At 50.7% G+C, this 24187-nt stretch overlaps 4 protein-coding genes across 9 annotated transcripts; 2 read left to right on the top strand and 2 right to left on the bottom strand.

Annotated features, from left to right (window-relative positions):
- The first annotated feature begins 49 nt into the window (after window positions 1-49).
- Window positions 50-2157, top strand: CD68 (CD68 molecule). Its single transcript, XM_061143357.1, has 6 exons — window positions 50-222; window positions 301-761; window positions 932-1051; window positions 1171-1243; window positions 1356-1526; window positions 1819-2157. The coding sequence occupies exons 1-6, from the start codon at window positions 174-176 to the stop codon at window positions 1950-1952; spliced, it is 1008 nt and encodes a 335-aa protein (XP_060999340.1). The 5' UTR covers window positions 50-173; the 3' UTR covers window positions 1953-2157.
- Window positions 2158-3353: 1196 nt separating this feature from the next.
- On the top strand, window positions 3354-7303 carry MPDU1 (mannose-P-dolichol utilization defect 1). 3 transcript variants are annotated; one of them, XM_061143358.1, is made up of 7 exons: window positions 3365-3749; window positions 5133-5198; window positions 5385-5517; window positions 5855-5940; window positions 6061-6179; window positions 6344-6454; window positions 6588-7303. In XM_061143358.1, the coding sequence occupies exons 1-7, from the start codon at window positions 3641-3643 to the stop codon at window positions 6708-6710; spliced, it is 747 nt and encodes a 248-aa protein (XP_060999341.1). In that variant the 5' UTR covers window positions 3365-3640; the 3' UTR covers window positions 6711-7303. The 3 variants fall into 3 exon arrangements, with proteins under 3 accessions (XP_060999344.1, XP_060999341.1, XP_060999342.1); XM_061143359.1 differs by lacking the exon at window positions 3365-3749 and adding an exon at window positions 3842-3999; XM_061143361.1 differs by lacking the exon at window positions 6344-6454 and having other exon boundaries at window positions 3354-3749.
- Window positions 7304-7314: 11 nt separating this feature from the next.
- Window positions 7315-8858, bottom strand: SOX15 (SRY-box transcription factor 15). Its single transcript, XM_061143362.1, has 2 exons — window positions 8326-8858; window positions 7315-7673 (listed from the first exon to the last, which is right to left on the bottom strand). Exons 1-2 carry the CDS (start codon window positions 8856-8858, stop codon window positions 7505-7507), a joined length of 702 nt encoding a protein of 233 aa, XP_060999345.1. The 3' UTR covers window positions 7315-7504.
- Window positions 8859-9502: 644 nt separating this feature from the next.
- On the bottom strand, window positions 9503-23638 carry FXR2 (FMR1 autosomal homolog 2). 4 transcript variants are annotated; one of them, XM_061143355.1, is made up of 17 exons: window positions 23435-23633; window positions 17699-17751; window positions 17262-17355; window positions 16789-16860; window positions 16526-16674; window positions 16183-16276; window positions 15609-15725; window positions 14119-14289; window positions 13774-13852; window positions 13346-13455; window positions 13030-13116; window positions 12520-12742; window positions 12139-12336; window positions 11848-12048; window positions 11657-11752; window positions 11413-11513; window positions 9503-10327 (listed from the first exon to the last, which is right to left on the bottom strand). In XM_061143355.1, the coding sequence occupies exons 1-17, from the start codon at window positions 23513-23515 to the stop codon at window positions 10322-10324; spliced, it is 1932 nt and encodes a 643-aa protein (XP_060999338.1). In that variant the 5' UTR covers window positions 23516-23633; the 3' UTR covers window positions 9503-10321. The 4 variants fall into 4 exon arrangements, with proteins under 4 accessions (XP_060999338.1, XP_060999337.1, XP_060999336.1 ...); XM_061143354.1 differs by lacking the exon at window positions 9503-10327 and adding an exon at window positions 10381-11081 and having other exon boundaries at window positions 12139-12312; window positions 23435-23638; XM_061143353.1 differs by lacking the exon at window positions 9503-10327 and adding an exon at window positions 10381-11081 and having other exon boundaries at window positions 11657-11749; window positions 23435-23636.
- Window positions 23639-24187: the final 549 nt, after the last annotated feature.

Consider the following 24187-nt stretch of genomic DNA (forward strand, 5'->3'; position numbering starts at 1 on the left):
AAGAGATCACGGTGGCTGGGGCTGAGGTGCCTGAGTCAGGCTGAGGGTGGGATCACCACAGTTAACAGGAAGTCAGATTTCCTCTTTTCCAAGCAGAAGGCAGAGGGTACAGGGTTGGTTGAGCAGGCAGCTGGTACTAACACTGCTGGACTCTGGGTGAAGGCTGTTCTGTCATGAGGTTGGCTGTGTTCTTCTCTGGGGCCTTGCTGGGGCTACTAGCAGGTAAGGAGGAAGGGGACGGGGGAGGGAGCCCCTGGGAAGAAGCCTGCCCTGGGTTGCTAACCAGTCTTTTCCTCAAAGCCCAGGGGACAGAGAATGACTGTCCTCATAAAAAATCTGCCACTCTGCTGCCATCCTTCACGGTGACACCTACAGCTACCGAAAGCACGTCAAGCCCTAGACCAACCAGCCACAGAACTACCAAGAGCCACAGACCCACCACTCAGAGAACCACCACCACCACGCATACAACTAACACCACAGGAACCACCAGCCGCGAGTCCCCAACAGCCACTCATAGTCCTGCTACCACCACCAGTCATCAAAATACTACAGTTCATCCAACAAGAAACAGTACTGCCACGAGTCCAGGACCCTCCACCAGATCCCCCCACCCAGAACCACCACCCTCTCCAAGTCCTAGCCCAGGCTCCAAGGAGGCAATAGGAGACTACACTTGGAATAATGGTTCCCAGCCCTGCGTCCGGCTCCAAGCCCAGATTCAGATGCGAGTTCTGTACCCAACCCAGGGTGGAGGAGAGGTAAAGCTAAAAGACACTGGAGGACATAAAGGGAAGGGGCAGAGGCCTGATACGATTCAGAAGAGGGTGAGGAAGAGCAGAGGAGGAGACAAATACAGACTGAAGACAAAGGGAACATGGAATGGCAGAGCTGTGTAATTTTGTCACCTCTCATCTTTTAACTTCTACAGGCCTGGGGCATCTCTGTACTGAACCCCAACAGAACCAAGGCTCAGGGGGGCTGTGAAGGTCCCCATTCCCACTTGCTCCTCTCATTCCCCTACGGACAGCTGAGTTTCGGATTCAAGCAGGTACTAACCCTCACCCCTCCCTCTCACCCTATCCCTACCAACCTCTTGCCATACTCCTTAGTCTATACCTGGATGCCACTCTCCCCTGCTGCCCTGAGTCTTCCCGGTCACCTCCCCAGGATCCACTGCAGAGCGCTGTCTACCTGAACTTTATGGCTGTGGAGTACAATGTGTCCTTCCCCCAGGCAGTGCGTGAGTAACCTTCCCTTTCTCACCACTTGCACTAGATATTTGGGTTCCTGAAGGGACCCAGGCTAGTGGGTGGAGACGTGGATATGGAGCTAACTCTTCCTCATTCTTTTAGAGTGGACATTCTCAGTTCAGAACTCATCTCTTCGAGATCTCCAAACCCCCCTGGGCCAGAGCTTCAGTTGCAGAAATGCAAGCATCATTGTTTCACCAGCTTTACACCTTGATCTGCTCTCCCTGAAGCTACAAGCTGCTCAGCTGTCCCCCTCAGGGGGCTTTGGACCAAGTAAGACCTATTTCTTCTCTCCTAGAATTTTCCTATTGCACTGAAAGCCCCCACCCAGACTTATACTCTCCCTCCTTGCACCCCCAAATCTCCTCCTCCTTTCAAGCTTGTCACAGCTAGGGTAACTGTCCTTCCTCCTCTATAAGGCTCTCCCCAGGCTCCCCTTTGTTTCCTGCTCTGAGACATCTAGGTGAGTGCCTCACCAATCTCTACTTCCCAACATCCCCTACATTCCTTCCTCCCACCTTGATCCCAACCACCACGACACCCACTTTACCTGTCTTTCCACCAGGTTTCTCTTGTCCCAGTGATAAGTCCATCTTGCTGCCTCTCATCATTGGCCTGATCTTACTCGGCCTCCTCACCCTGGTGCTTGTTACCTTCTGCATCGTCCGAAGACGCCCACCCTCTTACCAACCCCTCTGAGCATTTGTCTCAATACCCAGGGCACCAGGAGGTGCTCTCATTTCTCATCACTCAATTGACTCAGAAAGATAAAAGTTATCATCCTTCCCTGTCTTGATGAACAAAGAGATAATGCAGTTGGGAGGGGTGAGGGGAAAGATGTTTATTAAATATGACTGATTCCCCATCTTCCATGGGAAAATAATAAAACTTGCTCAAATCTTTATCCTTGGTTTTCCTTGTCCTTCCTCCCAGGATTAAAAGCCCTTAAGTTTCTTGTCACACACCTTTTGGTACCTTCCATGGGTGGTCTAAGGGTCCTAGAAACAGCTCACCAGGAGCGATGAAAATGTCACTGTGTGGTGCAATGCCCTCATGGATTCCTCCTTCAAACTCTGGCACAGCTGCTGTCAAACTGGCCTTGCCTCCCTTGCTCCTCTTTTCCTGGGGTCTCTGACTGCTCCAGTTACCTCTCCTCCAATCCAGGGTAGCCACCCATCCCAGCAGCCTGTCAAATGCCCTGCCCTACCCACTGTGTCCGGGGTAGTGAACAGCCCAGATTAAACTCTGGCTGCATCTGGGATGCTCCTATCTCACCTGCAAAGGATTTTCATCAACCACAAACGCAATGCCTACTCTGACTTCCATAAAATATCCTCTCTGCTTCTGGGCAACCCACAGTCCCGGGTGTGGTGTCCCCTAGTGGTGGTGGGTGGCACACCCCCCCCCCCACCCCCGCGCCAGGACAGCCCCAGTGTGGATTCTAAAAAGGATCTCCCCGACCGCCCTAGCCTGAACGACCAGACCAAGGAGTGCTAAATTCCCCTTTACAGTTTCTCGTCCTGTGAGCACCCCCAGGGCCAATATGGGGCCCTTCCAATTGTAGGAGCCTTGTAAGGCTACAGAAAGCAGCCGCCGAGAACGGCATACCCACCCCTTTTGAGGGGAGCACTTGGCTGAGACCCAGCAAACACACCACCGCCTCGCGACACCTCATAAGACCCTGCAGTCTGTGGTGCAGGAGTCGCCGAAGGGTGTGGTACTCCCAGCAGGTGCCCAGCCACCAGAGCGTGATGACCAGTGCCATCTCCACCAAGACTTGGTGTCCTGGCACTGGATGGCAGAAGGCATTGCTCCTGCTGGGTAGTCTTGAGATGCCCCAGGGTGAGATGCTAGGGCGCCTCCGTCTGGCCCAAATCCTGGCTCAGCACGTGGTCACAGGAGGCCGAGGAGGGGGCCTTGGCCCAGAGGTGGCGCCCTCGGGCCAGTGGGGTGAGAGGGAACCCCGGGGCCTTCGTTTCACAGAAGTGGCCAGGACTGGGCCCGCGGAGGAGCTAGGGACGCTGCCATCTCCCGAAACCGGGCTCTCCTTCCCCACCGCCCCTTTCTCTGCTTCACTGTCCTGGCCCAGCGCACCCATTTGCCAAGGCCTCGGCGGACCTGAGGAGAAAGCATGGGCCTTGCGCCTAAGGTGAGCGGCCTGGCTCAGACTGTCTCGCTCCCATCGGCGCCATGTCCTCTGGAGACACCGAGAGTACAGGAGGTGGAAAGCTACACCGCCCACACCCAACGCCATTTTGGAGACTCACGCCCCTTCTCTCTCAACTTCGAACAATGTAGTAAGCTGGAAGAAGACAAGATGGCGCCGAGCAGGAGGAGCGGAGAAAGGAAGGAGGATAAATCTTACTGCGTAAACAAAGGCTCGAAAAATGGAACTGCGCAGGCGTACAGCTTTGGCACGCTTTAAAAATTTGAGCAGCAGGGAGGGAGCATCCAAAAACGTGGTTTCCAGGCGAGACCTATTTTACGTTAACGAAGGTGGGATGGCGTAAAGAAGAGCTGGGGCGGGAGGCGGGGCGCGGTCCTGCTTAGTGGCGGGAAGACGGGAGGCGGAGCGCTCGGAGCGCGCGTGCGCACCGTCAGTCAATGGCGGTTTGAGGGATTGGCGGAAGTTAGCTTTGTAATATGGCGGCCGAGGTAGACGGGCCACTTAAACGGGTGCTGGTGCCGCTTCTTTTACCTGAGAAATGCTACGACCAAATTTTCGTCCAGTGGGACTTGCTTCATGGTAAGTTTTATTTGGTATCGGGTCAGAGTTTTGCTCCACCGTTCCCCGGCCGTAAAGGAGCCATGGGTGCGGAATAAGTGCCGGCGGCGACCATTGCCACGGCATTCCGGGCGGAAGTCGTATCTGAGAGGGGCGGAAGTGTCTCGGGCTCCGTAGAATGAGGACTCCATATTTGGGCGAGAGGGGGAGTCACCAGGTGGGAGTACTTTGCTTTAGCGACCGATGAAAGACGGAAAGACTCAAATTTTACAAAACACAGTTTAAGATCTGATTAGATCGTTCTAACATCTAATAGATCTGTACACCTTCAGGAGCAATGTTACAAATGACTCAAATCCTGTTATGAATCAAGGCCTTCTGTGGCACCCCCAAGGCTCCTGCCATCCTAATGGCTTTCCTCCCAGCCTCCACGTTTGCTCACGGTGTAATTTTGGAATTAATTTGTCTGGCTTCCTTTTTCTATCTACTAGGCAACGCCACAGCCAAAACCCGCCTCTGACGTCAGACCTTTAGGGAAGCCTTCACAGACCACCCCCGTCAGTTTTTTGGTACCCCTCTGTTCTCCCGGAACAATGTTTTAGCTGCGTTCATGACCCATGATAGTCAGACTACCCCTGGGGCAAACACCTTGGGGGTGGACTTCCAGGCTCCAGAAGATGTTGGTAGCTAGAACATAAAAGCAGGCCGTGGAAGTTCCTGAGTAGGGGCCAGGAACAGTGTTCGAGAATGAGCGATATAAAGGAAACCTATCCTTGGAGAGAAAAGACGTGTGGATTGCCTACTTGGTCACAGGCGGGGAATAAAGGATCAGAAGACTCTTGGGCCTTGTTCAGCTCTACACAAGGAAGCAGTGGAGAGCCTTGGAAGTCAGATGAAGGAGTTTAGGTGTGATGGGCAGGGAAGGGAAGAGTGGGTCAGAGGAAAGAAAAGGTAAAAGCTGTTTTGGAGAGTCACCTTGTCTGAACGTAATATAATTTGGAGTAGGAAGAACTAGGCCTTTTTTATCTGCCTTCAGACCACCCAAGATGTCCTTTTGTGGGTATGTCAAGATCTTAAAGCATTTAAAGCCTTTAGGCTTGCAAGTCCTGGCCTGGGTTTCAGAGGTCTCATCTCTGCTTACTTTCTCTTCTTAGTTCCCTGCCTCAAGATTCTCCTCAGCAAAGGCCTGGGTCTGGGCATTGTGGCTGGCTCACTTCTGGGTATGTTTCTTATCATCTTCAATTCCTGCTGCTGGGAGGTGGGTAGAGTGCTGAGATAACATAAACTGAATGGGTCCCTTAACTAGAAGTGGTTAACATGCCTCCAGGTCTGCTCTGTAGCTGTTGTGCTGTGCACCCAAGGGATGTCAGCTCCTCAACCTTGCCCTTCTAATCTTCTTTTCCCAGTAAAACTACCCCAAGTGTTTAAAATACTGGGAGCCAAGAGTGCGGAAGGATTGAGTCTTCAGTCAGTAATGCTAGAGCTAGTGGCGTTGACTGGGACCATGGTCTACAGCATCACCAATAATTTTCCCTTCAGGTGAGGCGCCCTGCCCTTTATCTCCAAGGGTAAATGCTTACAACTCTAATGGGGGTTAGAGGGAGGGAGGTAAAAGGGCAGGAAGGCTTAAACCTTTCTGGAACTCTAGTCATCATCTATGGTGATGATGAGAGGAGGTGAGCAACCCAAGAACCCCCAGTTTCCAATCCTGAATCAACTGCATGGGGGCTGCCGGAAGGCAGGAGGTAAGGGACCAGTAGGGCTGTGGCAGATAGGGAATAATCAGAGAATTGTGTCCCCAAGATGGATGGGCTCTGGAGGCTTTCCCTGCCTCTTCCAGGCCTGCCATTCTTCCTCCCAACTCTTGACTCTGCAGCTCTTGGGGTGAAGCCCTGTTCCTGATGCTCCAGACAATCACCATCGCCTTCTTGGTCCTGCACTACAGAGGACAGACTGTGAAAGGTGCTGAGGATTGACCCACAAGCTGGCTGCCAGCTCTCAGGAGCCTTGCTGGGAAGGCAGGCTTGGGGAAGCCAGGGGGCTCAGAAGTTGACAAGGACTCCTTATTTCCCTGTCTCCCAGGTGTTGCTTTCCTAGCATGCTACGCCCTGGTCCTGCTGGTGCTGCTTTCACCACTGACGCCCCAGGCTGTAGTCACCCTGCTCCAGGCCTCCAACATGCCTTCTGTGGTGGTGGGAAGGGTGGGTGCTGGGAACAAGGGAGAGGATGTTGGGAAGGGGGCTGGGTAAAGAGTAGAGGAGAAACCCAAAGTTTGCAGGGGGTGGGACTGAGAATAGAGAAATTACATGGGAACATGGAAAGAGTTCAGGTGACAGAACAAAGGGTGTCTCAACTCTTCCCTTAGCTGCTCCAGGCAGCCACCAACTACCGCAATGGGCACACAGGCCAGCTCTCAGCCATCACAGTGTTTCTGCTCTTTGGAGGGTCCCTGGCCCGAATCTTCACCTCCATTCAGGTGACTGCACCTCCTCCCCGCTAGAGGGCACCATAACTTCACCTTACCTCTCCCTGCCCGAGGACTTCAAGCTGCCTCTTTTGGAACCCTTTCTCACTATGCTTAAGTGACCCTAGCTGTGTCTCTCACCCAGGAAACTGGAGACCCCCTCATGGCTGGAACCTTTGTAGTGTCTTCTCTCTGCAATGGCCTCATCGCTGCCCAGGTCCTCTTCTACTGGAATGCCAAGGCTCCCCACAAGAAGAAAAAGCAGTAGAGTTGAGTTGGCTCTCTGAGTACATTCCCATGTTTCCATTCATCCACCCAACCTTGGGGTCCTTCTCATCTGGATCAGTTTGCTGGTGCGACTTTTAAGCATTCCCTTCTTCTGCAACTTTGATTGGCCCAGATCCTTAGAAAGGATGAGGTGGAGATTTTCAGGCTGACATTTTAACATTGTGTGCTGTCCTGTGTATATGCTCTGGACTCATTTAAGCATTTGGCTAAAATTCTTCCTTTAGCAGAAATTTCTAGCTAGTTAATCTATTCTGGGCAAAAGTCTTACCCTGTCCTCCCCATTTCCCTTCTGACCCTGAAGGACAGAGCCTGGACAGTGGAAGGGACCAGGTGCTTATGGTTTCCTTCCTCCCCCAGCCTGGCTCAGACTGTCTCCTGGACCCCAGTGCTTGGTGGGGGGGTAGGGGGTGGGGGACAGAAGAATGACTCAGGCAGGGCCCCAGGGTGGGGTGAGGAGGTTCCTGCTCTGGCAGGTCCAGGCGGAAGGGAGTGGAGACAGCTGGTTCCTGCTGCAGTAAAGGGGAACAGAGATGGAACAATAAAGACTCAGAGACATGGTTTAATTGTACAAAACTGTATTCAGCCTACAAAAAAAAATCTGTGGGTGTTGTTCCCCCTAGCTTTCTGGGGTTTGAGGAGTACTGCTCATCTCTGAACTGTGGTCCAACATAGTTCTAAAGGATTAGCAGCCTGGGAGTGGGCGTGGTGGTGTTCTGGGTAGAAACGTAGAAAAGGAGACTGGACACCTTTCTGGGCGGGCCATGTCTGTGAGGGTTAGAGGTGGGTCAGGGGTAAGGGGGTCCCTGAGAGGGGTGGGTTGTACAGAGGGGGAGAGCCTGGGGGTGGGTAGGGGCTGTAAGCGGGGAGTAGCTCCCCCTGGAGCCTTGGGTTACTCTGAGGGAGAGAGCACGGCGCAGGGCCCTCAGGTTTGCAGTGGGAAGAGCTGCAAAGAGAAACACCGTGGTTAGAAGGCATTTGCTCCCTGGGTTGGAGGTGTCAAGTAGGGTCCCCAACTGGCATGTGGGGGTAGTTCTGACAAGTTCTACACAGACAGGTAGAACTAATCACCCACCCGTCCATCCCTGGCTATCCGGACCCCCCTAAGTACCAGTGGTAGGGAAGGGAACCGGATGGCTTAGAGCTGCACCGCCGCCGCAACCATGTTGGGGCACGCTCAAGTGCGAGCTTGCGTGCTGCGTGCCTGTTTTCCTCTTTTGGGGCGGCAGGCCAGGAAGGGGTAGAGTTGGGCTTGGCCTGTCCTTGCCCCGGGGCTGGGAGAGGAAGCCGGGTCACACCAGGGCCAGAAGTGGGGGCCGGGGTGGGGGGAGGGAAGACGTGAAATTCAGGTTAACTAGAAGAGTCACATCCAGGTTGCTGCTCCTGCAGTGTCACCACCAACTGACTCTGATGGAAGAAAGACCCTGGCTCTCCCGAAGTCTCCCACCCTTCATCCGGCACCCTCCAAACTCCTTCATGACTGTCCCCTACTTGGGTGGGCTCAGGACCCCTGCCAGCCAGGCTCTCTGATATCTGCCCCCACCCAGGCTCTAGGACAGGGGCACAAGTTTCTGTCATCCTGTTCCCCGGGTACTCACCCATAACTGCCAGGAAGGTAGGCTGTCGGATAGTTGGGGGGCTGGTACCCAAAGCCTCTGCTCCCCTGGTTGGCTGCATATCCAGGCCCCCAGACTGGCCCGCCGCCAGCCACGCCACTGCTTCCCTGGCTGAAGTGGGGCGACCCGGCGCCCGCGCTCTTGGTCTTGCGCCGGGGCCTGTACTTGTAGTCAGGGTAGTCGCGCAGGTGCCGGGCTCGGAGCCGCTTAGCCTCCTCCACGAAGGGCCGCTTCTCATCCTCGCCCAGCAGCTTCCATTGCGCGCCCAGGCGCTTGGAGATCTCCGAGTTGTGCATCTTCGGGTTCTGCTGCGCCATCTGGCGGCGCTGGGCGGAGCTCCACACCATGAACGCATTCATGGGCCGTTTGACCTTCTCCAAGGGAAGCCCCCTGGAGACAACTGGGCTCCCGGCGCCCTCCCGTTCCTGGGGGCCCGAGGACGAGGAGGTAGGGGCCGTGGGAGTGGGAGGGTCCAGGTTCCAGGCCTGGCCGTGTGAGGAGCCCGGTACCGCCATTGGGGAGCAGAAGGGAAGCCTTCAGAGGGCGTTTCTACACGCCCTCCCCTCCAAAGTGAAACGCTGATCCCCAAACCCGGTATCCTAAGTGTCTTTCTAATCCGGAGTCTTCAGAGAGAAACTCGTGTCCTTAAAGGTATAAACCGCCCCCAAGTTCAGAGTCCTTATAATGGTGCCCGTGCTTCCAACCAATCCGGCACTTCTGGGGAGTCCAGCACAAAAACCGCTGCCTGGTACCCGCTCCTGTACAGGTTGTGCTCTTTCCTTGTGGCTGCGAGGTTCCCGGCGACCCAGTCTGGCTCCCCCTGCCCAATGCCCGCCAAGGGCCCGGCTTCCGTGAAGGCGGTAAACCTCTGCGACTGGGGGTCCCGCAACTGCCAGGCGGCGTAGCCCAGGTGCCACGGCCCTCTCTCACCTGGTCTCAGCGTCTGTGGCAGGCGGGTGGGCCAGGCTGGGGAACAGCTTTTAACGACTGGCTCCTCCCCACTCCCTCCCAGCCGACCGCGCCTCCTTAAGGGCGCCAACATCCCCCTCCCTTAGGCCAACCCAGGTGCCCGGTTCTTCCCAGCCCCCAACACTCCCCCCAGGGGACCACACCCCCTCTCCACCCAAGACCCAGAAGTCAGGCCTTCCAGCCCCAGTAGCCTGAACATCTACCCCTCCCTTCTTAAGCACAGCAATTTAAAGTCAATATCTTTGCACAATGGGATCAAGTAGAGGGGGATCAAGAGCCCTCAGGGTCAGAGTTGTGCTGGGAAGGTGGGAACACCCAACCCACTAACCCAAACCTTTTTCTGGTGCCTACAACTCCTCACACCCCTGACCAGCCCAGGGGCAGAAAAGTCAGGCAGTCAGGAGGCAGGCAGGCAGGCCATTTTTGTTCCCTGAGTCATCCCAGCAGGTGAGAAAATTTAAAACCTCACCACTATAGCCCCCAAACCTAGGTTTCTCCACATGTTTTATCTCTAAACCTCAGAGTTGGGAGGCAGGGCGTGAGGAAGCCCAGAAGAACCAAGGCTGAGATATTAGTGATAAGGATGCTGAAGAGGAAGCCTGGATCCAGAGCAGAGTACCAGCAAGAATGAGGGCTCAACACCTACGTTCCAGGGGCTGTCTTGAGGGAACCCTGCTCCCCACGCTCCCCAAGGCCCAGCCCAAGCCCCAGGCCTCAGGTAATCGGATTAAGCAGCCTGCCTTGGCTCTCAGCTCTTAGCAGGAACAGCTCCAGCTCTGAGCAGCCCTACCTAGCCCGCTGTGACTCAGGGTATAGGAGTGGCCTAGCTCCCTCTACCAGCAAACCTGGGGGAGGGGAGAAGCAGCAAGGCACCAGCTGCTTTTCTCTAGACCAGGAGGGTACCTGGGCCTGGGGAATTCAGGAATGTCAGAAATTCCCAGACGTAGACCATCTCTGGAATGCTAGAGAAGCCAGGTGTGGTGATACAGGAAACAAGGGCCAGGGCAGGTCACTCCTATAGAAACAGATGGACCAAACTGGGCACAAGGAAGGTACAGGAACCAGAGAGCCATTTGGATTTTTTTATTCTCTTTTTAAATACTGTACAGTGAAAAATAAATACGCCTTCTCATCCACCAGACAAGGTTGGTCCCCCCCTCCCCTGGGGGACCTTGTCACCCCCCTTCATACACACCCCTGGTTCTACTCCAAAACCTTCCCCATGCCTCCCACCCACTTATACCCTTACTATCCCCGTCTTCCACAGTGATGAGGCCCCAGAAATGGGGGGTACAGGATGGGAGGAGGGATAGCAGGGGAGCCCCCCTGAACTGTCAAATCTGGGTGGGTCAAGAAGCACCCCGCACCAACAGGCGGAGAATGGGGGTGTTCAGAGAGAGATTGGGGCATTAGAGGATAAAGGCACATCCAGTCTGATGGGGAAGGAGAGAGGCTCCCCTCACCCTGGGGGTAGAGTGGACAATAGGGAGGGGGTAGGACCCTGTTACACACCCCTCCACTAGCTCCTGGAGGCTGGGGGGGACCCAAGCTGCTGTGCCACCCCCCTCCCCCCTAGATAAGAGCAGCTCCAGCGCAGGTCAGTCGGGCCTGTGAGGGCCATTGGTGTTGGGCAGCAAGCGAGATGGAGAAGGGAGGGATGCGGGCTGGAGGGTTTATGAAACCCCATTCACCAAACTACCCAACTCCAGGGGGGCGGAGAGCTCCCCATTCTCTGAGGGGCCCTTAGGAAGCTTGCTGACAGAGTCACCCTGAAGGGAGAGTGGGAAAAGAAAATGGAGAGGAAGGAAAGGAGGTCAGTAGAAATTTAGGTAATGCCATTCCCTACCACCTAAGAGCTCCAGGCATCTGGTGGGACCCAGGGGTTGGTTGCCAGTAGTCACTTTTACTGGGATCCAGAAAATATGAACCAAATGGCCCTTTCTCTTCTATACAAAATTTTCACTATTCTACAAGCAGCCTGAATTCCAGCTGCATGCCTTCCCTGCAATTTCACAAGAGATTTCTTAGCGAGTTTTCATGTGCCCCCTATTCCAGAACAACACAAAAGGGAGTGGGGTAAACTATGTCTTCCTTGCCTACCTTCTGCCCTGAAAGAGAATCCTCTGAAGGTTTAGTGCGTTCCAGGGGTGGCCGCTGGCGGCTCTGAGACTTTGCTCGGGAGATATAGTCAGCCACAGTCACTGGGGAAGACAGAGGATCAAGTGTCAGAAGGAACCCAGGTATCCAGCCCCTAGACACCCACTGAACCCCAATCCCTAGTTTCCACAGGATAAGAGGCATCCTGTTCTCTGAGGCAGTCTGCTGGAATCCGGTGTTAGCTCACCTGGCTGACGGTCTCCACTGACAGAACCATCAGTCCGGTTACCACGGTTACGGCGACGGCGGCTTCGATTACGACGCTGGGGTCTTGACTCATCTTCTGTGGGGCAGGGGAAAATGAGAACTGTGCATCAATCTCCCACCCCCTCAATTCTTGCCCAGTTGTAATTTTTCAAACCCTCATACACCCTTTACCCAGGCCATTCTCTGTCATGCTGGGCCCGTCAGATTCTAGGCCTCCATCCATGACAGTCCTATCTTCATCGGTGCGGCGGCGGCGGGAGCGGCGGCGTCTGGCACTTGCTGGGGGGGGTTCCCCAGGCTCTGAATCAACTGGGGGCTCTGGTTCGGATGTGTCCAGTAGGCTGTAGGGATTACTGTCTGGGTCCTTCAGCACTGGTTGGAGGAAGAAGGAGTTGGGAGTCAGGTGTCCACCATCTTTCCTTTTGGCCCACATTCATGAGCCCAGCTGTCTGCTTCTGGTACCTGAGCTAATCGATGAAGAGTTGTATCTTGAGGTGGGCCGGGGGGCAGGTGGGGGTCCTCTACCCCGGCCTCCTATCGGACGCCTCCGGCTTTCTTCCCCCCGGGTTGGGGGATCCCGGTCGCCAGGCCCAGCTCGGGTGGGCTCCTCCCTCTTCTCTGACTCCGTCTCAGAAGCTGTGGATAGGTCTGAGTTGGGGCCTGAAGAACATAGTGGCATTCAAACAGGGTCACTCACCCTATCCCAGGATCCATCCCCACCCCCAAGCTGGAAAATTCTCCCTCTTACTCCTCAGTCCCTCAGCCAATCACTTCATCTTCTCAATCACCCTTTCCTCAAGCTTCCACCCAGACCTCTGCCCCCCACTCCCAGGGCTGTCTCACCATAGGCAGGACCGCCTGTCCTCCGGCCCCGGCCCCGGCCCCCATAGCTGCCCCCATAGGTTCGAGTGGTATGAAGGGAGGAGGAGGAGCTCTCATCGGTGGTATATCCAGCCTTGTCACTGCTGCCGCTGCCCCGCCCACTTCCAGGAGGCCGAAAGCCCAGCCCAATCTGCCGAAGCTGCTCATCAATCTGCAGCCTCTCCAAGCGGAGCTGCTCCACCTCCTGGTTGGGTAGAAGACAGAGAAAAAACAAGGAAGAAGTGTAAGATCAACAGTCTCTCTTCACGCTTCTCTGCCCCACTGTCCCTAGGGACCTGAACTCTCAGGAACACAAGGCTTAAAACAGGGAAAATGATGGGTTCCAACTCCACAGCCCCAATTTTCCACCTAACAGTTTCTATTCTACTCAGAGACACAAACTGGAAACCACCACTTTTAACTCCATCCAGCATGCTCCTCAGTCCCCTGTACACGTGGGTCTTTCCTCTCCCAGGCTCCTGGCTCGGGTACCTGCAGGTAGGAGAGGTGATATTCCAGCAGAGCCTGAGCATTGCTGATGTTTTCTCGGGTGCCAACAAATATGAAAGGAACCATGCCCTGGAGAGCAAAGGACACATGGATTAGAAACAGACTCAAATCAAGTATTAAGTCCACCTTGTCTTCTAGAGAAGCCTACCCAAAAGGGATCTTTCTGGGCTCTCCATCTACTAGGAAAAACCAAAGTTCCCATACCTCATCCCCTAGAAATCCCAGCCCTCAAGAGAATGGCTTGGAGAACAATCACATCTACTCTGGAAACCAATCTCTAGGTGTAGTTGCCCCATACCTCTTCCCTGGGGTTCTTCTTGTCATTATCACCTTCAACTCGAACCCTCACAACACCAGATTTATCCACAATCTCCTGGATCACTTTCCCGTTCTTTCCAATCACTTTGCCTGAACAGGTAAAAGAGGAGTTAGGCTTTTTATTTTTTTTCAAGGAAAGAAAAAAGAGCAAAACCAGACAGTTTTCCAGCTTCTATGAAAAAATTCTATTTAATGAATCTCCTCCTTCTAGGCTTCTGATGTGTTTTCACAGGACAAAATACCACAATCCCTAGAAATTAGTTCTCCCATTTTTGTCACTCCAACTACAGATTGGTTTGTCCTAGTGAAACGAAGTTCACCGGGAGGTGTGAAGGCAGAATCACTTTAGAGCATCTCACATCTGGCCCCCAACATGTTCACTTATATACATACACAACCTCAACTCACCAACCAGGTTCCTGGGCACTTGCACAGAGTCCTCAGAAAACTCAAGATAGCTCCGGGCCTGTCGGCATGCTTCAGGAGTCTAAGAGAAGAATGGGGAGTTATTAATAAAACAGAGGACCTGGATCTCAAACAGTGATCTTCCTGCCACTCTCTGTCTTTGGGAAAATGTGTTGCTGCCAAAGTCTGGGAGGGAGGAAGCAACTATACTCCAGTTAAAGAAAACAAAAAGTATGGACATTTAAAAAAAAAGGGGGAGGGAGGTGAACACGACAGGCTTCCTTTATATTTCACACACTCTTCTTTCTATCCCTGAAGGGACTTAGATGACAGGTATCTTTTGCTGACCTCCCCATAGATGCGGAAAGTGCAGGTCTCTTCACCCAATTCAATGGCAGTCACCCCAGGTACTTTTCGGGCCTGCTGGATGTTGGCACCATGAGTCCCAATTGCTAGTCCCATCAGGTCCTCTCTCACTGTGAACTCCTCTTGGAAAGCTGCTGCCAGCTGCTTACTTGTCTGAAAGAAAATAAGACACTGACCTATAGGAATCATGGTGAAATTTCAGACACCTGTCCCAGGAATCTGATGCTTTGTATAACTTCAATAAGAAAAGACTGTGAAAGAGAGCCAGAACTATCTGGAAGTCCACTGACCACCAGGACCTGTGTGGAGAATTTAGGAATGCTTCATTCCATTCCTACCTTCTCAGTACCAATGGCTTGGTGGGCAGGGGAGGTAATGGCGGCAGGGTTTGGGCTAGGAGCCATCAAAGTTCTGGATTTGGCTCTAACACTACCTGGTTGTATAATCCCAAACAAAACATACTCTCTGTGCCTCTGTTGTTATCCACTAAATGTTTACACCTGACCTGCCCCATTCCCAGACTAACAAGAGCATTAAATAAGACTGGTGTTTAAGAAAGGGCTTTTCACATGGTAAATGCAAGTGTAAGGAATATTTACCTTAACCAAATCAATACAAACTCCCAAAATAAAACCCAAAAAGTTGAGAAAGCACGAGGTTGAGAAAAGCATAAAAAGAGGCTATGACACACCATGCTACCACTTCGTTTCTCAACCAGTCCTCAGAGGGAGGCCTGAGGACAAGGGCGGCAAAGGGGAAGGGCCCTGGCAGCACCCTGAGGAGCACCCCGGAGTACAGGTTACCATGCGCCAGAATTTGCACAGGCCCCCATAGAGATCAGTTCACTTGATTAACAGGAAATGGATGGTCAAATAACACATACACATGTGCACCTCATTTAGGACAGTATAATTCCTAAGGGAATCTGACCATCATAAGATGTCAGGATTCAAAAAGACCTTGCATAAACACTCTCCTTCAACTACCTCACTGTCACAGATAAGGAAGAGAAAACTCACTGGAATCAAATTATTTGCCAAAGGTCAATTATTTGACAAAGCAAGACAGGATTGATCCCAAGACCAGGGATCTTTTCCAGTGTACAAATGGCTCTCACAAAGTGGTTTGGTTCTCAGAGGTAATTTGGGGGCACCCAGTGGAGGTAAGACCCACACCCTCTTCCACTTTTAGACAGACTTGTTCTCATTCATCTGTCTTATGCATTGTGCTTTCAAGTAAAATTTCACTTGGTCACAGGGTCCCGTAGCTTTAAAAAAAAAAAAAGCTTCACACTAAAATCATGATGGAGCTCTGCCATCCGGAGGAGTCTGAGATGAAATAGCAGACCCAGGTTTAACAGCCCAGAAAGACCTCAACCTCTGTTCTGTAAACATAAAGAGTATAAGTGGAGGATGAGGTGGGAGGGAAGACAACAATACCATTCAGCAGTAAAAAGTGGAGCCCAAACTTACCTCGAGGTGCTTGGTAGCTTCTTCATTGCGTGACATGAGCAGCAGTTTGGTGCGCAGGCTTCGAAAATGCATATCACCCAGCAGGGATGCTCGCTTCACAGGGGCTTCCGTGGTTGACTGGAAAGAAACCAACAGAAAAGTCACTAAAACTGCCTATGTTTTAGAGGAGAGTCAGGAACTGGGAATCAGGACACCTGAGTCACTGGAAAAGGGCAGGAGTTTAAGAAACAAAGTTGGGGAAGAGAAAATCATTGTCGGTCTCACAAGGGCCTACTATCTGGGTGCCTACGGGAACTGATTTTACGTGGCAAGCACAGGTGAGAATCATACTGTTTCTGAGAGTCCAAATATGCAAGAAGGGTCCAAACTGCAATATGACGGTCAGGTTGAAAAAAAATTAAGGTCATACATGAGAAAGACTAAGGAATGGTAGGGCTAACCTGGGTCCACAGGAGTCAGGAGCAATAAAGTCCTCTCTGACAAATAAATAGAAGCACACTTTAGCTCTTCCCTTCTTGCAAAAGAGTTAAAAGGGCAGAAGGGTTTAGGTGAAGTTCAGGCAAAATAAACTCACCAGGATGAAGAGCTCACTATTTGTGATGTTGAGAAAGATGCAGTTCGCTCCCAACGCTTTCTTAAACTCTTTATGGACGTTTTCATTGGAGCAGCTGCAGAGAAAAAAGAACAGTGCTCAGAGGGCAGAGTGTAGAGTATAGCTGAACATTCAGGGGAGAGAGAGGGACTGAGAAAAATAAGGACTGCAGTTAAAGAACAGAGATGAGGAAACTGAACTGGGAGCAGAGAGGACTCTAGAGGGCCAGGGAACAGAAAACACACGGGGAGCGGGGCCTGGGACAAACATGTGCAGAGATGAGGACCATAAAGGGGGCCCCACACCCAACATCCCAAACACTCACGCCTCTCTCAGATCCTCAGGCACAGCCATGGTAACCTTGAAGAAGCTGCCTTTGGTTGCAAGGGGATTGGGATTAACTGGCCGAAGCCGTTCCAGGGTGACAATCTCATTGTAAGTGGCATCGCAGGCAGCATATTCAATGACATAGAACTGGCAGAAGGAAAGAAAGAAGAAGGTGTGGATAACATGAGCTTCTACCTCCCACCTTTCTCTGACAAAAATGTTTCGGCAGTTCCCCAAAGACCTTGACAATCAGTCACTCACATCTCCCTTCATCATCCGCACCCGGGCCAGCCACCAGCCACAAGGCTCTTGCTCATTGGCTCGAGAATAAACCTGAAGAGAAGTTGAAAATAAAAGAGATCTTGAGGCCCATCTAAAAACATCAAGAATAGAATGAGCATTAAGACTCTTGGGAGGCATCCTAGACCAAGATGAAGGAAACTAGAGGAAGGAGCTACTAGTTAAAATCAGAGGACACTGGAGTTCAGATGCTGTTATCATAAATGGAAGAAATGTGGATCCCCTGAAACTGGGAAGCTCCCTAAAGGCTTGATTGACCACAATGGTGATGGACAGAAAACTGCTGCACTTCACTCCTCCACGGACTGCCTAGCTAGATGGAGGAAGGAGAGTGAAACAAGCAGTAAGGAGCCTATGATACCTGTATCAGGGTAAGGGAAATGCAGAATCCTGGGAAAAGTGATGTTTAGAAAAGGTGAACTTCAAGCCCTTACCTCCACTTCATCCCCTTCTGTGATCTCCTTGTTATAGTCAGCTGGAGGTGGTAGCCGGACATCCCCAAAAGGAATCTGTCTCTCACTCTGCCAGCTGCAAGGGAAACAGTGATATGATAGCTATTCAGGCTAGTGTGGTTGCCTGTTTCTTCAGAAAAAGGTAACTTCCTCCACTGGACATTTTCCACCTTCCCTGGTGATTAGAAGCTAAATTCCAGGCTCTGCTCCATACCAGTGTCTTCCATCTCTTGCTAGAACCTAAATACTGAGTCAAATGCCCCCACCAGCACCATTTCCTCTCCTAGGATCCATACAAGTCGCCCACCCAAACCCCTGGCTCTCGCCCACCTATTACATGCCTCATGGGACTCAGTCGCCCCTTCTCCACTCTCCTTCTAGGACCTAGTATGCTGGATTCTCTATTCCCAAGGTCTTACTTGTTTTCAAAGAAGATGGTGACAGAGTCTTCATGGACATCCTTCACAAAGCCCTAGAATGGATTTCAGAACAAAGTGGAAAGAAAAAAAAAAAAGACAATTCACCACCACCTCAGCCATTAAAGGAACAGACACCTTTGCAGCATCTTATACTACAGGTTGGGCTTCTCCAGTGGCTCAGTGGTAGAGAATCCACCTGCCAGGCAGGAGATGTGGGTTCGATCCCTGGGTGGGGCAGAACCCCAGGAGGAGGAAATGGCAACCCACTCTAATATTCCTGCTTGGGAAATGCCATGGACAGAGCCTGGGGGGCTACATACACTCCAGAGGGTTGCAAACAGTCAGACCCGACTCAGCAACTAAACAACAAAAATAGGGTTTCTTTTTCATTTTCTGGCTGCACCACACGGCTGGTGAAACAGTTCCCCCGATCAAGGATTGAACCCAAGGCCATGGCAGTGAAAGCCCAAATCCTAACCACTAAGCCACAAGGAAACCGCCCCCCCCCCGCCCTTTTTTCCTTTTGAAACTAGTTTTAGATGGGAACAAAAGCGATCTAAAAACCGGGCTAGGGAAAGCTGCACTGGGGAAAGAATACAAATGGTGAGGTAGCAAGAAAAGAAGTAATCCTGGCATGGACAGAGACGTTGCAAAATCAAGAAATAAGATGAGACAGAAATTAAGTAGAAGGGAAAAACATCACCTGTATCAGAACAGCCTGGAAACTAGTGGTCTCCTATGGCTCCCACAGGGGCCTCCCTATCTGTCTGCCTCCTGCTGTACTGAGCAGCTTGCCAGAGTTCAATTAAAATACCAACAACATTCAGCAAAGCTAAGAATATCCCATGAGACAGTGTGAGGCTGTCCTGGAACACCTAGAGGACATCAGGATCTGCCAAGAAAGGGTCTAGCTCCTAACACAGCAAGAGACCTGAGCAAACTTGCTGCTTTGATGCCTGGGCCATATGAAAATAATCAGAACACCAGAGAAGTTCAAAATCCAAAAACAACCTACAGAAAGAAAAATTAGGGATTTAAAAGACGTGAGGGAATTCCCTGGTGGTCCAGTGGTTAGGACTTTCACAGCTGTGGACCAGGGTTCAATCCCTGGTAGGGAACTACAACCTACAAGTCATGTGGTATGGCCAAATAAATAAAGATGTAAGATTTTTTAATGCTAGACTGTGACACTGCTAAGAATTTGAAAAGGGTAATAAAATTTGTAGAAGACCCCAAACTTGAGATCTTGACAAGGAACAGCAACAGGAATAGCTGGTCAAACTATTTTCTCTTTTTTTTTTGCCAAGGCAGTGAAAGCGCTATGTCTAAACCGCTGGACTGCCAAGGAATTCCCTACTTCCTATTTCCTCTGTCTTCACCGAGGAAGCCAAAGCTATGAGTTCAATCCTATGCTCCCAGTTTTCCTACCTTTTCTATTTTTCAAATACTCGAAATTAGGGATTGCTAATTTTAATAAAGTCCAATTTATCAATTTGCTCTTTTGGTTTCATATCTAACAAATCTTCACCTAATCCAAGACCACAGAAGTTTCCTCCTATGTCCTTGTCTAGAAGTTTTATAGTTTTTATTTTACATTTAGGTCTATGATCCATTTTGAGTTAAATTTTTCAGTATGGTGCCAGATACAATTAAAGTTCATTTTTAACCTATGGATGTGCAGTTCTTTAAGCACCATTTGTTGAAAGATTACTTTTTCCAGTAACTGTCTTTTCATGTCTGTCAAAAATCAGAAAATTCAAACTAATGTATAATGACAGAAAGCACATTGGTGGAAGACTTTTGGGAATGATGGAAATTGTGGTGATGGTTCATTTTATATATATGTCAAAACTTAAATTGTATGCTTTAAATTTGTATGCTTCGTTGTATGTCAATTATGCCTCATTAAAGCTTTAAAAAAAATTAGGGGTCTCAAAAAGCATATATATATAAGAACTATTCCTAAGCTTTGCAGATAGGAACAAAATATGAGCTTAGGAGAGAAAACACCAAAAATGCACATGTGTGTCACTCCCACCTCAGGGAGAACTGATCAATCATAAACACTTAATTCCTTAAATCTAAACTTAAAATTTCCCTCTTGATATGAGCCGTCTTCCTCTTCTTTTGAGAAAGGATCTCATTATGGAGTCTTACTACTGCCCAGTACTCCTGGTCCTGCCTAGTTTTACATACCCATGCTTTAGCTTTCTCTGCCATTCCCTCCCTCGGAAATGTTTTTCCCACTCTTCATTCAGCTCCATCAATGCTCACTCCTCCTCTTCTCCACTCACAACTGAGGCACTTTTACTTTTCACTATGTGCCCAAGTTCCTCTTCTCTTTTGGGTTCTTCCCTTTAACTCCTCCCCTTCCCCCGCCCTTCTTTTTTCCTTAGCTCCTTTTTAAATGTCCTCCTCCTCTCCTCCCCCAATGACTATTGTATCTCTTCCCTCTCTTTTCTTCCTTTATAAGGGTCTGTCTGGATTTCTCTAAAAATTTCATCTAGCCTCTGCAGCTGACTTTATCCAAAATGTCTATCTCTAAGCTTTAGAAACAGTTAATAAAGAGAGAGGGTTAGCTATTTTCAAAACATTTCTGGGATGAGATAAAACACTGTGGAAAAGACAGAAGAGAATCACTTGCCTGCCTTTTTTTGTGAAGAGATTCTCCACTCCTAGATATAATCATTCACAAAAAATGCACTTTTCCCTCACATTACTCAGCAGTTCAACAAAACATCACTCATTCTTATACTTCTAAGGTCTTTTTTGGTCAAAGATTCTCCAAAACAAGTTATCTCCTCAATTTCATATTACAATTCACTCTCTGCTCCTTAATTTCACTCACATTATCCCAGTTTTTTCCTTCATAGATACCAGTGGTAGAAAGTGAGTTCCTCGTTCTGCTCAGTCCATGCTCACTGAGAAGATAAGCAAGGGAGGGCAACAGCAGTTGAGTGAATCTCTAGAAGGCTACCTAGATCCAAAGGATGACTCAATTCAATTCAACAGTCATGGCAAACGGGCTTTGGCTTATAGGTGGATGCTATATCCTTAACAAAGGAGTAGGTATTGGGATATCCAGGCAAGGTCTGGAAAGTTGGATGACCGTGCCCTGGAAGATGAAGATATTTCACTTGGGAGAGTACACCTTAAAGAATAATGTACATTAAGTTCTGACACAAAAGGAAGAGTTGATGGGATAGCTACAAGGTAACTTCTGATATTTTCAGTTCTAGCCTGTAAGAAGAAAAACAACAGGAGAGGGATGAAAGGAACCTCCCCAGATTTATAGTTCTAGAAGCAATGTAAACACTCCTTGAACCACACTGAAGTCTGCTGAGTCATGAATATTAAATCAGCAGCAAGGTCAGATTCAGTAAGTATACGGTACTGAAAGTTGAAGAAAGATTACTGAATTTAAGGATGTTTTTGTTGTTCAAATGAGACAAGGAGCAGAAAATGCTAAAGTGACCAAAATACAAACTCCATATTACCTGGCTTTTAGTTGAACTCCAAATTCTATTCTCTGATTCAAAGCATCCTATATTTAATTCACTGAATCAAGTCTATCACTGCCATATAGCCCACAGGAGAAAAGAGAAAGATTCAGAGACAGACTTTCTACTGGACACTTATATGAGGAAAGGGAAACATGCCCCTTCCCAGCAGTCTCACACAGTTAATCTGAACTGGATACCGATCTTTCCCATGCTTCCTGGAACAAAAGCAAACATTATATCTTGATCTCAGACTCAATTTAAGAAGCACTTTCTTGGAGCTGGCAAGGACCCTGATGAAGGACGGGATACTGTTGGAAATGACGTTAAAATCTTATGAGAAAGGGTATTTCAAAAAGGTAATGCAAGCTTGAGGGGAAAGGATATAAGAGACAAATGTACTCTATCAGAATCAGAAAGGAATTAAGAGACTTTGCCAAAGAAAACAAATGCTATGGAGGCACGCTAGAGAAAAAACTCCTATGAGTTACGAAAGTATGTAGAAAAAGAATGAAAGAAGGGATAAGTTGGGTGCTTCCTTCTTCCATGTTAGCTGGGTCATGGAATAGGTAGTTTGGGACGATTATGCAGAAATACTAGGACAAAAAGCCACAGACTTAAATTGAGAAATTAAGACAGATGTGGGTACCCACAGACACTGAAGAATATAAAGAAATCTGGTGAGGGGAAGTCAGGCAGGAATGAATGGCATTTAGAGTGGGTCAAAAATGACTACACTGAACTTATCAATTGAAGCTGGGGCAGAAACCTACTCCAAGAGTTAATATAAGGCCCTTTCCAGTTATAGCAAGGTAAGACTTCACAGGGAAGGAGGTGGAAAAAGTCATTTCCAAGGGTACGAAGGTGGAGAGGTCTACTATGGGAGGAAAGGCTGGAGGGGAAGTGGAGGAAAGGGGGCTCTTGTCCTCACAAATAACGGATGAGAAGGTAACTTCCTGCTCCTCAGGGCAAAATGAGAGAACAAGACAGGAAGCAGGAAAGTCTCTGAGACAATCCCAGGCATAAAGCACAAAGAGGTTCAAAATAACAACATAACAACAGTGGCATAAATAAAAATGCCTGAGAGGCAAGAGGGGTCTCCCTCTAGCTTAATATAAATGAAGGGGGGAAAAGTGTCCTAAAAAATAGATTCAGGGGACTTCCCTGGCAGTCCAGTGGGTAAGACTGCATTCCCAATGCAGGGGGCATGGGTTTGATCCCTGGTTGAGGAACTAAGATCCTGAATGCTGCACAGCCAAATAAATAAATATTAAAATGTAAAGACAGCCCTCTTCTTTAAAAAAAAAAAGAAAAGAAAAGAAAAAAAACGAATAAATAGACTACTAGGTTTCCGAATTGGGCAAGTTGACCCAAAGTCTTCTAGAAGTGGAAATCCTTAAGAAAAAGATAAACAGAAGGAATCCTCATGAGATCATCTCGTTTTAGATAGATAAGAGATTAGGAGTATGAAGCTTACACTCCTCAAAATGAAGAAACTATACGAATGATTTAAATGTATGAGGTCAAAGTGAGATGACAATTACAAAACCATCATCCGGTAAAAGAGCAGACCAACTAGTCTTGGAAATAAAGGGGTGGGGTGAGAGAGACTTGTGAAAAGATGCCACCTTATGGCTAGGAGGCAACTAGACTGATACAGCCCAGAGTTCCTGAGGTCAAAGATACTAAATGTCATAAACAGCTTCTGACCGTTTCTCCTTGGGGTGGGAACAGAAATATAAGATGAAAGTGGAGTGAGTCTTCCAGAGCCAGTAGGCAGAGGCCTCTCCGAGGAAGATGAAAGGATCTAATATGGGACGGCCTTCCCAAGGGGGTAATAGGGGAGAATAAAGAGAATTCTCCATGTGCTTGGACTGTGGGTAAGAGGTGATTAAGATCCAAGGTATGCCTTCTGTTAGGAGATAGGAAAAGTCAATGAGACGCTGGGGTAAATGGGGTCTCTCCCTGGGGGCTGCGGGGGCGCTGATCCAAGCACAATAATGCTCTGATGTTCATTTCCAGAGATGCGGGTAAAAGCAGGTGTAACAGAGGGTCCAAAAATAAAAAGGGGTTAACTTCCAGAGGTCTCCCCCAAGGAGGGCCGCGGGTGGGATCGTGGGTCCAAGGTTCTAAGGGTCAGGGCTAGCTCCAGAACCTCGATCCCGCCCCACTCTTCCCCGCTCTGGCTGGAGGGAGGGGGCTGAAGACCGCGTCCCTGGCCGGCGCGCCGCCTCACCTTGTAGAAGGCCCCGTTGGAGCCGCGCACCTCGACGGGCAGTCCCGGCTCCACATCCCCCCCCGAGGCCAGGCCGCCCATGGCGCCGCCACCGCCTCCGACTCCCCCGGCGGCGGCTGCAGCGGCGCTCTGAGTACGGGCCGGGCCAGGTCCCCGGCGTCTCCCCGGAGGAGGAGCCGGAGGGGGAGCCGCGGGGGGCGGGAGCCGGGCCGGCCCCACGGCGGCCCTGCCACAGCCAACGAGCAGGGGGCCGGGGCCGGGCCGCTCCCCGTCCGCCGCCGCCGCCTTGGTCTCCGCCACCGTGAGGAAAACGGCCGCCGCCGCCGCTGCCTTCGTCACCTCAGCTTCCGCCCGCCGCCGCCCCCGCTGCAGCCTCAGTCCCGGGACCCACTGCTGCCGCTGCCGCTCCACGGCCTCCTCCTCCCTCTGCCGCCGCCGCCGCCGCCACCTACTGCGCAGGCGCACCGGGCACCCGCCCGCCGCGCGCGGGCCCCGAGGGCCACGGCGCACGCGTCAAGGCTGGCGACCCAGCTCTCGCTGGCCAGCGCATCAGGGCTTCCACACTCCTCTTCCCTCTCTCACGCCCTCTCCTGGTCGCTGATTTACGCTTGCGCAGAACCAAACTGATTCTCTTTCTTTGCCACCCCACCATTCCACAGCCCCGTCTCTTCCTTTCCCCGCCCCACAACACAGAGAGCGAACCAATCATGGGGAGGGAGGGGCCGAGCTCACTCAATCGGATTGGGCTTCTGA

This window comes from Dama dama, chromosome 5 (genome assembly GCF_033118175.1).
Source record: "Dama dama isolate Ldn47 chromosome 5, ASM3311817v1, whole genome shotgun sequence".
Taxonomy (NCBI): domain Eukaryota; kingdom Metazoa; phylum Chordata; class Mammalia; order Artiodactyla; family Cervidae; genus Dama; species Dama dama.

Bases quoted from the DNA above. Each gene is read 5' to 3' on its own strand.
- CD68 (XM_061143357.1), top strand. From the start codon at position 174: ATGAGGTTGGCTGTGTTCTTCTCTGGGGCCTTGCTGGGGCTACTAGCA. The intron at 223-300 runs GTAAGGAGGAAG...TTTTCCTCAAAG, and splicing joins CTTGCTGGGGCTACTAGCAG to CCCAGGGGACAGAGAATGAC. The intron at 1,052-1,170 runs GTACTAACCCTC...TCACCTCCCCAG, and splicing joins TGAGTTTCGGATTCAAGCAG to GATCCACTGCAGAGCGCTGT.
- MPDU1 (XM_061143358.1), top strand. From the start codon at position 3,641: ATGGAACTGCGCAGGCGTACAGCTTTGGCACGCTTTAAAAATTTGAGC. The intron at 5,518-5,854 runs GTGAGGCGCCCT...TTGACTCTGCAG, and splicing joins ACCAATAATTTTCCCTTCAG to CTCTTGGGGTGAAGCCCTGT. The intron at 5,941-6,060 runs GTGCTGAGGATT...CCTGTCTCCCAG, and splicing joins CAGAGGACAGACTGTGAAAG to GTGTTGCTTTCCTAGCATGC.
- SOX15 (XM_061143362.1), bottom strand. From the start codon at position 8,858: ATGGCGGTACCGGGCTCCTCACACGGCCAGGCCTGGAACCTGGACCCT. The intron at 7,674-8,325 runs GTGAGTACCCGG...TTCTCTTTGCAG, and splicing joins TACCTTCCTGGCAGTTATGG to CTCTTCCCACTGCAAACCTG.
- FXR2 (XM_061143352.1), bottom strand. From the start codon at position 23,515: ATGGGCGGCCTGGCCTCGGGGGGGGATGTGGAGCCGGGACTGCCCGTC. The intron at 17,752-23,434 runs GTGAGGCGGCGC...AATCCATTCTAG, and splicing joins CCAACGGGGCCTTCTACAAG to GGCTTTGTGAAGGATGTCCA. The intron at 13,456-13,773 runs GTGAGTTGAGGT...TTACCTGTTCAG, and splicing joins AGTGCCCAGGAACCTGGTTG to GCAAAGTGATTGGAAAGAAC.